Genomic DNA, 13,434 nt, shown 5'->3' with positions numbered 1-13,434 from the left:
GACCTGAACAATGAATATGGGACTTGTCCCCAGTAAACCAATACATTGAAACTGGATGCATTCCTATTCAGTTTCATTTACCACTTACTTGTAGCATAATTTCACCCTATTACACTTCATCCATTTTTAAATTTTCATACAGTAGTGATAAAAGAGAGAGAGCTCTGTTTGAATAAGCTGTTTTGAATTTGCCTATCGACAATAAGGGCAAAAATAAAAGGGGAAGGAATTTTCTTGTATTTAAAATGACTTTTGGAATTTCTATCAAAGTCCTTTCCTATTGATGATGAGGGTAAAAATAAAAGGGGGGATTTTTTATATTTAGAATGACTTTTAAAATTTCTATTTAAGTCTTTTCCTATCAACAATGTGGGCAAAATAAAGGGGAGTCACTCAATTTTCCTGTATTTAGAATGACTTTTAGAATTTCTATTAAAGTCTTTTCCTTTTGACAATGAGGGTGAAAATGAAAAGGGGGAGGGGGTCATGTATTTAAAAATGTCCTTTAGAATTTCATTAAAGGCCTTTCCTTTTGACAAACAGGGCAAAAATAAAGGGGGGGGGGGGGATTTTCATGTACATGTATTTAGAATGACTTTCAGAATTACTATTAAAATCCTTTCCTTAGACAATTAGGGCAAAAATAAAGGGTATGTGTGAAAATTATCTTGTATTTAGAATGAAGTCCTTTCAAACAGTTGATAATAGTTACCTTAGTTCTTTAATTGATATCAGGAAAATGGAAAAAAAAAACCCAGAAATCTCTGTCGAGACTGTAGCTCTACTGGTTTGTACTTAAAACAAAGGAAGAAAAAAATTAAAGGAACACTTGGACTTAAAACTTTGCAACAGCAATAAATAGAATAATGGTCCTTGATTTAGTCTCTTTTTGTGGCAAGATTGCAATCAGAATAAAATTGTAGGAGGAGTAGCCTTTTAAAAGAATTTCACAGAAATTTCTATTTTCAGTAACCATGGCAACACTGTTCATTGAAATAAAAAAAAAAAACGATAGGCCTACACAAAATTATGTATCTTAGTGTAGTCTACTTGTGTGTCAAGTTATATTGAAATCAAATCAAAACTGTATGAGGAGTAGCATTTTGAAAAATTGTTTACAGACAGACGACGGACACCTTACTATCACAAGCTCTTCTGGTCTCTGACCAGTAGAGCTAAAAAATAAACAAACATTTTAACGTTAATCATATAGACTTTAATACATCTTCATAAAAAAAATATATTTGTATCAAAAAGGTTACAGGAATGTAAAATAGCACACAGTTCTTCAAAATATTCATGCATTCACACTCACTATGAAACAATGAGATTCTCTTCTGTCAAAGATACAGTAAAATGTCCACTGGAATTTCTATTACTTTCAAGTCGTTAACATTTTAGCACTTAGTAAACAATATATGTGACAAAATGTAAATTACTGAAACTTCACGATCATTCTTCACTCTGTACTCTCATTACTGCAATAGAAGAATATCACAATTTCTGTTCTATAAATAAATGTTTTTTTTTCTTACCCTAAAATCGGAATGTTGTCATATTTACTTAATATTGTAATTTGAGAGGAAGAAAGCATTATACATGTATGTGTATATCACCTATCACATTAAAATACTACTAAGTGCTGTGCTACCCTTATTTGAAAAATAATAATGAAAACATGTACAAAGTCTAGCATGTATTCTTTAACAGTATCTGAATTGTACCCATCTGTTTTGCTTTGCAATGAAAAACATTAACTTATATAGTAGAGAAAGAAGTCATGAGATTATCCCTTTAAAAAAGTGTCATTTACCCCTAACCGTAATTTGCCAAACATTATTTTTTAACAAATAATAGTTAACAAGCTACACAAAATTGTCGCAGGATAATTAACAATCCTAATCAGAATTGCTCGAAATGATAACGGTAGATAACAATTACTACCTCAGGTCTCAAAATTTCTCTTTAATTAAGCAAAATATCACAACCTTAGAATTAACACATGAAAATATCAAAAGAATTGAATAATCAGTTGTATTGTATATCTTTACATGGCAAGTGACATTTAAAACAACCCTCTTGATTTTCTAGCATTTTAAATGGTTTCCTCTGGCTGCTAGCTTAATACAATTGTCCAATCACTGCTAGGCTACAATTGACCAATCATTTCTATCTTAAAATTGTCCAATCACTGCTAGGTCACATGACCTCTGTCTCTATCCTATAATCTTCCTCTGCTGGATCTGAGAGGCGGGGTGTCTCTTTAGGGCTGGCTGGGGGGCTGGTTTCTGGACTATCGTCATCCTTCATTATTACATTAATTTCCTCTGTCTGCTGAGGAATGGGCTCAGGTGCTCGACTGACAGGATCTTTGGAAACTTTGGCATACATTGGTTCTCGAGGGGCAGCCTCTGTTGGCTCGTATCCTCGATTATCATATGCCGCAAACTGATCTACTTGTTGAAATGACTATAAAGAGTACACAATAATGAAATATTAATACCTTGGTATTACAACAACAACAACAAAATCTCAATTAAAAGATATAGATTTCAAAATTGTTTTAATATAAACCTTTTTCTTTTACTTATAAGATGTTCTGTATTGTTATTTATTTCCTTCACACATTTGATCCAGAATTTTAATTGAAAGTTCTGATTCAACATGAGTATCCCATTTTGTGGTTTTCCATGACCAGCTTCTTTGCAATTCCTGTGATTTATTGATTAAAGAATCAGAAAAATCAGAGTGTTCAGACACTGACTTACTGAATCATATGGTGGTGCTCTATAACTGCTCTTGTAGCCTTCAAAGAAGTTCAGTTTTCATTAAAAGCAAATAAATATAAAATTTACAAGTATAAACTTCAATCATATACTGGTATAGTAAAACACAGTTATTGCAGACATACTTAAAATTAATTCATGCTTACAGCAAACTAATTTTCATTCACTGTAGTTTTAAAACCTGTTTTGAATTTATCAAATATAATGAATTATTTTTAGTAATGAATCAAAATTGTTCATCCCTGGCACTTAACTATAGGCATTCTTTACTGTATTTATATCTAAAAATAATAATTAACTTACGTAATCTCTCTTCCTTTCTCTTGTTTCTGGAAAAATAAAATATAATATTAAGATTTTGCACTATTGTACATTTTTTTTTGGAATAAAAAGAATATATGCATATCTTTTATCTGAATTCTTCAACATAAAAAATGTACTTTATATGCATATACTGTACAAGCCTGATCTTCTCTTGGAATCAAAATGTTGAAGTTCAGTAGATATTTTGTTAAAGTTTTGAAGCTTTTCAAATAGAAGATAGTATTCAAAACTTTATGTTATGGTAACTTTAATTTAAACATAAGGAACTTAAATTGTACACAACAACAGAACAAAGTTTTACAGTATTTACAGTCACAATGTTGATTTCACTTGCCTTTTTCTGATGAACCAGTGTGCCAACAGGAGGCAGAGGAGAGTGAGGATTATGAGGATGACGAGGATCATCACCACTAGGATGGGACAATAAATGACTTCCTATGGATCATCACCACTAGGGTGGGACAATGAATGACTTCACAAGGATCATCACTACTGGGGTGGGGCAATGAATGTCTTAACAAGGATCATCACCACTAGGGTGGGACAATGAGTGTCTTCACAAGGATCATCACAACTAGGGTGGGACAATGAGTGTCTTCACAAGGATCATCACCACTAGGGTGGGACAATGAATGACTTCACAACGATCATCACCACTAGGGTGGGACAATGAGTGTCTTCACAAGGATCATCACCACTAGGGTGGGACAATGAGTGTCTTCACAAGGATCATCACCACCAGGATGGGACAATGAGTGTCTTCACAAGGATCATCACAACTAGGGTGGTGCAATGAATGACTTCACAAGGATCATCACCATTAGGGTGGGACAATGAATGACTTCCCAAAGATCATCACATCTAGGGTGGGACAATGAGTGTCTTCACAAGGATCATCACCACTAGGGTGGGGCAATGAATGACTTCACTTACCTGTTTCTGATAAAACAACAGGTTTGCAGGAGGAAGAGGAGAGCAAGAATTATGAGGATGATGACAAAGATCACCATTGGATGGTTGTGGTGGGTGGGAGGGGACATTTAATAACTTACTTGTTTCTGATAAAGCAGCATGCCAGCAGGAGGAAGAGGAGAGCGAGGATTATGAGGATGATGACAAGGATCATCACCACTAGGGTGGGAGTGCGGTCCAGATACTCCTTTTCCACATCACCTCGCTAAAAAAACCCAAAAGTAATGAAAATCTGTTTTATGTGTTTGATAAGAATTTTTCCCCTTTTACAGTGTTTATGTAGTTCCTTTATTATAACTGTCATGACAAGTTTACTAAAATTACTCAGATACAAGTAGAATTTGCACTTTATACCTAAGTGTGAAAACAGGTAAAATTACTGTTAGTGTATCAATGGGGAAAATGTATAGACCTCCAAAATAAGAATTATTTTTAAAATTGTCTAACCTCCATGCTTTCAATGTATAACATTTCAAACTGATCCCTGTTTGCATTTCTTTGTTGGTTGAGTAGACTGAGTAATGTTTCACCAGGGTAGATATAGTACGGGGAATTATAACAGTTACGACACACAGCTGAGATGTACACATCAGACCTAAACATAAATACAACATCAATCTTACAACTGCATTTTATTAGAACTGTGTATTTTATACTTCCAAGTTTTTTTTGGAAAAATAATAAATGATTTTTTTTTAGCAGTTTACAATGCAGTTCTCTTGCAAGCATTTTAATCACAGCATTTCACACAAGTGGTTCAATGAAAAAAAAGTGCATATCATATTAATTAAGGTGAGAGTACTTGACATTGATCCTTCACCTTAACTTATTCCCTAACCTGCAAACAAAAATATTTCACACACTTGAGTCACAAAACATGTATTTTAATCCAGTACTGAACTACACCAGCACGTCATTATATATTTTAGTGTTTTTGACTGTGTTTAAAAGAGGCTCATGTGGCACAAAGCTCACCTGAGTCACTTTTGATTTGCTGTTCTGCATTAGATCCCCCCCCCCACCCAAATACATGTATTCCTCCATATTTTTGATCACCTTTTGTGGCCCCAGCCTATACACAGGGGCTGTAATTTGAACAAAAATGGATCTTCATTACCAGAGGATGCTTTGGCATTAATATAATTTATCATGGATTTTTTCTTGAGGAGTTTTAAAGATTTTGCTTCTATAATCCCTATTGTGCCCCACCCTACCCCCGGGGACTATGATCTGAACAATTTACCATCTACACAACCTCAGAAAGCTTTTAACTAAATTTCAATCTTCTCTGGTCCATGGGTTCTTGAGAAGAAGATTTCCATCTACACAACCTCAGAAAGCTTTTAACTAAATTTCAATCTTCTCTGGTCCATGAGTTCTTGAGAAGAAGATTTTTAAAATTTTTCCTATATTTTTCAATGTTAAACCTTGATTCTCTATTGTGAACCCATCTTAATCCTGGTGAACATGATTTTGAAGATTTTACAATCTAAACTACTTCCGAAAGCTTTCACTTAAGTTTCAGCTTTTCTGGTCTAGTGGATCTTCACGAGAAGATTTTTAAAGATTTTTCTTATATGTTTCAATCTCAAATTTTGATTCCCTTTTGTGGCCTCATCCTACCTCAGGAGACATGATGTGAAAAGTTTTGAATTAACACTACCGAAGAAAGCTTCCACATAAGTTTTAGCTTTTCTGGTCCAGTAGTTCTTGTGAAGAAAATTTTTAATTTTTAATGACCACCACCATATTTTTGCCTTTTTTGATTATCTCCCCTTGGAAGGGGACTTGGCCCTCCATTTAAATAATTTGCTTTGTACCAACTTTGGTTAAAATTGGCCGAGTGGTATATGAGAAGAAGTCAAAAATGTGAAAAGTTTACAGACAGACGGACACACAGATGGCCGGACGCCGGGCAATGGGTGATCAGAAAAGCTCACCGGAGCTTTCAGCTCAGGTGAGCTAAATATAAAGCAAGTACATGTATAATGAATTACAATGCTGATTGGATTATTTCTAATTATGCCAATAAGTCCTTAAACAAAGATTTTGATATTTAATGCCATTTTATATATGACTAATCTAAATTTATTCACTTTAACATACCACAAGGAAGTCGTCTGTCCATCATCTAGAACATGGTCAACAATCTTGGTAGAACATATAAAGTCAAATACCACATTGCCTTCTTGGTTAGACTTCTGAAGAGACCTAGTAAAGAAATACATATGGTCATTTATCCTGCAACTACCCCTTGCATTGACCCAATAAAGGTAACCTAATAAACCAAAGCTTTATTCGGTCAATGCCCTAATAAAACCTTGTGCATGTATTCCGACGTTCTAAAAGCATTGTGACATCGTACACGTTGCAATGTTTACGCCATTGCGTCTTAGTTACAACTGCAGAGATGTACCTAAATCGGTTGAAAAATAGCTAGTTTTGGAGGTCTGATGTAAAAATATATTGCAGAATAAACAAAATACATAAATACTGTCTTGAAATATAAGTGATTTGAGCTCGGGTCGAAAACGTGATAGAGGGCTCGGCAAGCCTCGCCCTCTATCACGTTTTCTTACCCTCGGCCAAATATCGCTTACATTTCATGACAGTAGCCTTGTATTTCATTATATCTACAGTTGAACTTTGGTATCTTGAACACTGATATCTGGAGTACCATGCATATGTCAAAGTGATCTGGAAGTCCCAATCCCTTATTCTTTAAGTACTTTACCCTGGATATCTCAGATCCTTGGATATCTCAAAATTTTTACTTGGTCACATTGAGTTCGAGATAATGAGGTTTTACTGTTTATTCACATTCATATATCTGTTCTTAATTTTTACTCAACTATAATCATTATAAAATCCACCATAATGATAAATATCTTAGATACTGCAGCCGGACTTCTTGAAGTATACAATTATAAACAACATCTGCATACACATGCTACTTTCTAGAAGACTTACTTTTTAATCTGTTCAAAGAACTGTCTGACTTCTGTAGCTGGCTGTTTTACAACCAACTTGACTTCCCGACTTGGTTCCGTAACAAAAACCTACCAAAAGATGTTGTTATTAACATGTCATTACAATCATTAAAATCCAAATACTGTAAAACACGCTTAAAGTGAAGTGCCAGGGACATGCAATTTCGATTCGTTATAAACATATTTCATTATATCCGTTAAGAATACGTTTGAAAACCACAGGGATTGAAAATCACTTTGCCGTAAACATGAATTCATTATAAGCGTGTTTGCTATAACGGTGTTATACTGTATTTTGAATCCTGTACTTATTTGCTAAGCTCCAAATACTCCTCTTGCTATAAAATTGCAATACATGTATATGTGTTTTACCACTGGCATTTTTGTAATGCATGTGGTATGATTTCCTCCACATACTGTATAAGCATAGTATGAACCAGGTAAGTAGAGGACTGCCTGAAATACTGTAGATTTGCAATATGTTGAGAGTAGTCTCATCATTGATCTGCATGTCTGTGTCATTTCATCAAAAAAAAAAATTCTGCACTCCCAAACTGAAATTTTGCACACACTGATGCTAGAACATATTTGTAAATAGGAATCTATGATATCCTTACTTTCTTGCTCAGAAGGATCAATAATTAAAAGGTAATAAAAAGGTTAATGGAATGGTGACCTGCTAAGTATCAATGTTTTCTCCTAATACATGTATATTGCTACATACTGTAAAAGTGCTTATTTACACTGGTTTGTGACCGTCAAACATTATGCATTGGTGAAATATACGCAGTCGCACAAATTACTGAGAAAAAATTGTGCGACCATCATTACTTACATCTAGTTGTTCCCCTTTGAAAAGGTCAAGTAGTTTACATGAATGAATAGAAAAGAATAATTTAGAAATAATTATAAACAAACAAAACAAAACAAAAAGAATTTATACTGGTCATCCATATGTGCATGTTCCTTGGATTTATAATGATAACGACAATCTGCACAGTCAAAAGCGGTGAAGTGTGAACAACTGGTGTACGCCGTATTGCAATTATTTACGCAAGTTCAAACTTCTAAGTGGGATCTGTGTTGCAAGTTTTGACAATTAATTCAATAGGTATGTTTGTAGTGACCGAGTTTGTGTAATATTTTGGACTGATTAATTGAAATTAAGAGGGACGTACACATACATACAAAGGAAATGAAAATGAGTATCGATGTTTTGAAGCTTTAATTGCGCGACATTGCTTTAAAATATTTAATATGAAGATGCATTTTTCATTGCACAATTAAAAAAAAAAGAACAGTTATGTTTTCATCACTGTTTGTGATGTATTTATCTACTCACATGCGTTCAAAACCACGATTAATATACGACTGGTTCGACCGGTCAAACAGTATTAGGATTAGTCTAGAATGATTCCAGAATTTTGAAATTTTGTGACCTTACGTGTGGGGTATTTTACGCGGTTCTAAGCTTACCGTGTAAGTAGTGTAAATTTCCCCCCACACGTAAATAACCACTTTTACAGTATACGTGGAATGAGTATGGCAGAAAATCAGCATGATATGCTCTATTCAAAAGATAGATATTCTCATGCAACTGTTTTGTAAAGTGCATTTTGACTGGCTAATCCACTGGTGTTTGGCAAAGGGCAAAAATATGACATCTGACTTTCATATATTTTTCTTAAACATGACCTACCAGGGCAGTGGTATTATGGTACAATGTCCCTTGGTCAGTAGCTCTAAGCTTCAGGTCAAAGGTACTGCCTCCATAGTTATTCATCAGAATGGCATTATACAGAACGCCTGTGACAGAGTCGATTCCGATAGCATTGTCTCTGTTTCCCTGCTGTATGGAGTAAGTTACGGAGCCTACAGAATCAGCATCCACAGCCTCTACCTTCATTATGCTTTGACCCAGAGAGGAGCGGACTGAGATACCTGATTTATAAAAGAAAAAAAAAACTACAGTGTGATATTGATACATCTAATATACATGGAAAGAAGACTTGAGCATAATACTTTAACACATTTAAAGCCAATCTCTGAGGTCCACCAACAAAATGCTTCATTCTATCCATACTTCATTATAGCCAGCTAAAATTTGATTACCATTGTGTTGCATTTGAGACAAGATGTGACTTTATGTATTTGCTTCTAAAACCAAGTATGTTAATAACACTTATATATTGCTATGCTCCCTGCAGGATACAACAGGATAAATAATAATCTGACATACATGTATTTTGTATCATACATTTATGCAATCAGTACCAAAGCAATGAATGAACCTATTTCAAATGTATCTAATGTGTACAGTATATAAGAGAGTTTGTACCAATATATCTTAATATACATCGTGTCAATGAAAGAAAGACTCTACTTACAGCCATGATACAGATTTTTGGTAAAGTCAGGTCGTACGTCATTGGCATTTTTGATCTGGATCCTCCATGTGGCTATACTTGGATCCAGGGCTCGCTTACGTCTATTCCGGATAACAGTATAATCACTGATATTGTTTGTGGCCTGGATGTCCAGGAGATACACACTTTGCACTTCTCTATCCAGTCTTTTGGCTAAGATTAATTCTCCAGTTTCTGGGACCAAACTGAAATAGCCCTTCTCATTTCCACCTGATAACAGTAAAATCAAATATATAAGTAAATATTCAGGAATTCACAAACTAACACAGGAGCTACAACTTTACATTTGCATGGATGTTGACATAGCTTGAAGGATAATGGATTCCTAAATTTGTTTTTAGTTGATTGTAGATTTTATTAGTGAACCATCTATTACATTACAGGCATTTTAGACCTTCATAAACTAAGTAAAAACAGTGTCCTTGTTTTAAAAAATTTATAGCCAAACCCTGCACTAAACAAAAAAAAAAAAACATTGTGCAGTTTATTTCCCATGCTTCACCTTTATATTTTAAATAAAAAAGCTACAAAATAAAATACTACTTACTGATGATGTAATAATAGACTTTGGCATACTGAGCATCATCAATGTCCTTGGCTTCAAAGCTGCTTCCCTTTAGTCTTCCGAGGGAAGAATTGACTGGTTTATTCTCATCTACATCTTCAAACTGGATTTGTTTAGTCTCACCATTCTAAGATTGAAATCAAAGCATCATGTTCAGATATATTGGGTCTTGAGATTTTATTCCAAAGAAACTGAGAAACTTTACAAATCTCCACTGGGAAATACACAAAATACATTTACATGTGTAAAATATATTTTTTCATTTTCTTGATTTAGTGGAGAGAAAAAATGGATAGCTTTTTTAAGGATACAGAAGACTTACAGAATTGGTTGGGAACTTGGGAACATTATCATTGACGTCCAGAATTTTGACTGATAAATATCGAGTAGTTTCAAGATATGGGTCACCGCGGTCGCGTGCCACCAGGAGGAGCTGTAAATAATTCACATCAAATACGTTAAGTCAATTAAGTTGCATAATGATACAAAACATGTTCAAATACAAGTATCTACTTACACAAAAAGACAACACAAATAAATGATAATCTTCTTATTAAGATGTTTTCCTTACCAGGTAGCGATCTCTGGTTTCCCTGTCATAGACCTTTTCAGCCCTGATGACTCCTGTGATGGAGTTGATGCGGAATTCGTTAGTGGTGGTGGTATACACACCATTTACGTAGAATCCGTAGTCCACAATTCCATTGTCATTACGATCAGCATCTTCTGCTTCCACATCATATACCAACATTCCAAGATATTGCTCCTGTGGTTCAATAAATGACTTGCTCAAGAAACTTCAAGAATCTCAATTTTATGATGAAACAAAGATAGGGGGGAAGTTTATTTGGTAAGTTTTACATGTATTGCAATTAAGTGTATACTACACCTAGGCTGTATTGACTTAAAATTTTGCTTTTATTGTGGCACAGCAATTGACCAGCGTAAAGACTATTTAATGTGTGCATCAACACTAAGAAGCCACCAATGATTTCACTTAACATGTGTATAATCAAAAGGTTAATTAATAGTCAACAAAATGACAGTATAATCTTTTCTACCTCTCAACACATGTACATTGTGACTTACCTCTAAAACACTGATTGTCATGTTATCCAGAGGTGGAATTGTCCATTCTGGAGGCGAGTTTGTGGCTTCTAATACAATGATAGTCACTTTGGCTGTGCTGTTAAATGGTCCACTGCCATTCTCATCACGTGCCATGACATAGAACACATATGTCCCCGAGTTCCTCAACAAGCTTTTGTTTACACTGATTCTTCCATTTGATGGTTGAATTGCAAAGAAATCTGAAAAAAAGTGTTAAAGAAATAATAAGTCCTAGTATCTTTTGTGTGTCACTTATTTAAATGGTTTCTCTATCAGTATTACCATAAATACAGGACATTCGTAGAAACAACATCAAACTGCTTTAGCATCTATGTTTGCTTAATGTAATAAACACAATTGTTTAACATTTTAAGTACATCAAGTAGTTGGAATTCATGGATTGAAAATTGGCATAATTAGTCATTATTCAAACATCCTATAAATGTACTTATTTAAACAGTAATCACATTTGTCACAGTTTTTGTCTGCTAATTCATACTATACAAAAAATTATTAAAAACTACTCAATGTAATTTAAAAGACTAATGTGCTTTAATTTATGATTATACTAATCTACTGAAGAGGAAAAATGCACTAAATTTTGACCTTCTAGTACTTACTGTCAGGGTCTCCTGAGTTGGGAACCTTAGAGAATAGTAACCTAGCATTGTTTCCAGCATCTGCATCATTAGCAAACACCTGCAGAACGTGGGTATATATAGGGATGGTCTCAATGATCTGTTGACGGTACTCTAGCTGATTGAAAATAGGGGGGTTGTCATTCTCATCCTCCAGGGTGATATAAACCTAAAAATAATTTCAAAGAAATTGTGTACTGGCATTTTTTTTAAATCAACAGACTGAATTTCTGCTCTCATTTTCGCTGAATTCAAATTCTGGTACATTTAGCACAACCAGGAATGTGCCTTTCATTGATCAACATTAAAATAAAAATAAATCTTTGAAGTATACCATGCTGAAGCCCTGACAGCACTAAGTCATGAATACACAAAAGAATGAATACACCAAAGAATGCATGATACAAAATTGTGCTAAATTTTTCTAGAGGTTAAAATGAATACATGTATAATATGTGACTCTATAAAGTACTTTATATTGCTTTCATAATTGACTAATGCAAACAACAGATGTTAATATCATCTACAGCATTTAATTATCTTCAAAGATATTTTAATTAAATATTTACTCACTAATTTGCAAATTCTTATTTACCGTTACAGTGGAGTATCTGCGAACAACAGCATCCAAGGGGCTATCTGAGGCTGTGACCTGAATACTAATGTCACTCAGTTCTTCACGATCTAGTTTTGCCCCTGGTGCTACTCTTATCTCTCCCTGCACAAGGAAAATAAGAACAAATTGTGTACATCATAGTTAAAGAAGCAAAAACTTTAAAAGTATCAGTCAATAAAAATTAACTTACTGAGACACTGTCGATGGTAAACCTGGTCTCTTGTGGATCGAGGGAATATCGCACCACACCATAATCCCCTTTATCCTTGTCTTCCGCCCTGACATTTGTCACAAATCTACCCCCTTGTGAGTTTTCTGGGATCCTGACTGGGTAAGCACCCTGTAATAATTAACAACATTCTGTATGAATACTTGTAAAAGAAAGTAGATAAAGCATCTGATTTCTTTTTTTTTTAATCATTAAATTTGCTTGTTAATATATTAATACCGAATGACAAGAATCTAATTCATCCTATGCAGATTTAGTACATACTTCTATAGGATGTTTCTCAATAATTTCATATAAAATTCAATGTGTTTAGACATTTTATTTTTATTTTTGATGGACACTGATATATAATTTGAACTTTAATTTTTGAAAACTGTGTGCTTTTGAATATAAATGAATGACAAGGTTCTCTATAGTTACCTTATCAAATATCGGTGAATTGTCGTTGATGTTGTTGATGGTGACATATACGGTGGCTGTGTTGTCAAGGCGGGGGGTACCACTGTCCCACACCTGGGCGGTGAAGGAGGAGGATTCGACCAACTCAAAATCTATACGACTACTGATGCTCACCACACCTATAAATTACAAATCATCTCACAGTAACATAACTGATGATTATAAAACTTAAAAATTATAAAGAAAAAAATTAAGAACAATCATAAATTAAATAATTTTGTTCTCTCTTTTCAAGTCATTATTTGAAAGAATGGATATGGATAAACTAGAATACACCTCGGAACCTATTTTTAATAAATGCCCAAATACTCAGTATCAC

The 13,434-nt window shown here is 34.2% G+C and overlaps 1 protein-coding gene across 1 annotated transcript in view; it reads right to left on the bottom strand.

Annotated features, from left to right (window-relative positions):
- Positions 1 to 1,201: 1,201 nt before the first annotated feature.
- LOC133184439 (cadherin-23-like) overlaps positions 1,202 to 13,434 on the bottom strand; it is a 31,321-nt gene continuing 19,088 nt past the window's right edge. The window contains exons 23-39 of the mRNA XM_061319522.1: positions 13,077 to 13,234; positions 12,618 to 12,767; positions 12,407 to 12,529; positions 11,794 to 11,980; positions 11,153 to 11,373; positions 10,635 to 10,829; positions 10,386 to 10,496; positions 10,046 to 10,190; positions 9,460 to 9,708; positions 8,772 to 9,013; positions 7,053 to 7,141; positions 6,189 to 6,293; positions 4,530 to 4,677; positions 4,163 to 4,287; positions 3,090 to 3,115; positions 2,769 to 2,806; positions 1,202 to 2,469 (exon numbers count right to left, since the gene is read on the bottom strand). Of these exons, the coding sequence (XP_061175506.1) occupies positions 2,200 to 2,469; positions 2,769 to 2,806; positions 3,090 to 3,115; positions 4,163 to 4,287; positions 4,530 to 4,677; positions 6,189 to 6,293; positions 7,053 to 7,141; positions 8,772 to 9,013; positions 9,460 to 9,708; positions 10,046 to 10,190; positions 10,386 to 10,496; positions 10,635 to 10,829; positions 11,153 to 11,373; positions 11,794 to 11,980; positions 12,407 to 12,529; positions 12,618 to 12,767; positions 13,077 to 13,234 (2,582 nt within the window). The 3' untranslated portion in view covers positions 1,202 to 2,199. The remainder of the gene's footprint in view (positions 2,470 to 2,768; positions 2,807 to 3,089; positions 3,116 to 4,162; positions 4,288 to 4,529; positions 4,678 to 6,188; positions 6,294 to 7,052; positions 7,142 to 8,771; positions 9,014 to 9,459; positions 9,709 to 10,045; positions 10,191 to 10,385; positions 10,497 to 10,634; positions 10,830 to 11,152; positions 11,374 to 11,793; positions 11,981 to 12,406; positions 12,530 to 12,617; positions 12,768 to 13,076; positions 13,235 to 13,434) is intronic.

Source organism: Saccostrea echinata, unplaced genomic scaffold (assembly GCF_033153115.1).
Source record: "Saccostrea echinata isolate AGI-Se365-2 ecotype Australia unplaced genomic scaffold, CSIRO_AGI_Sech_v1 ptg000010l, whole genome shotgun sequence".
In the NCBI taxonomy this organism is placed as follows: Eukaryota; Metazoa; Mollusca; class Bivalvia; order Ostreida; family Ostreidae; genus Saccostrea; species Saccostrea echinata.
The sequence above is the reverse complement of the archived record's forward strand: the minus strand, read 5'-3'. Positions and strand labels throughout refer to the sequence as shown.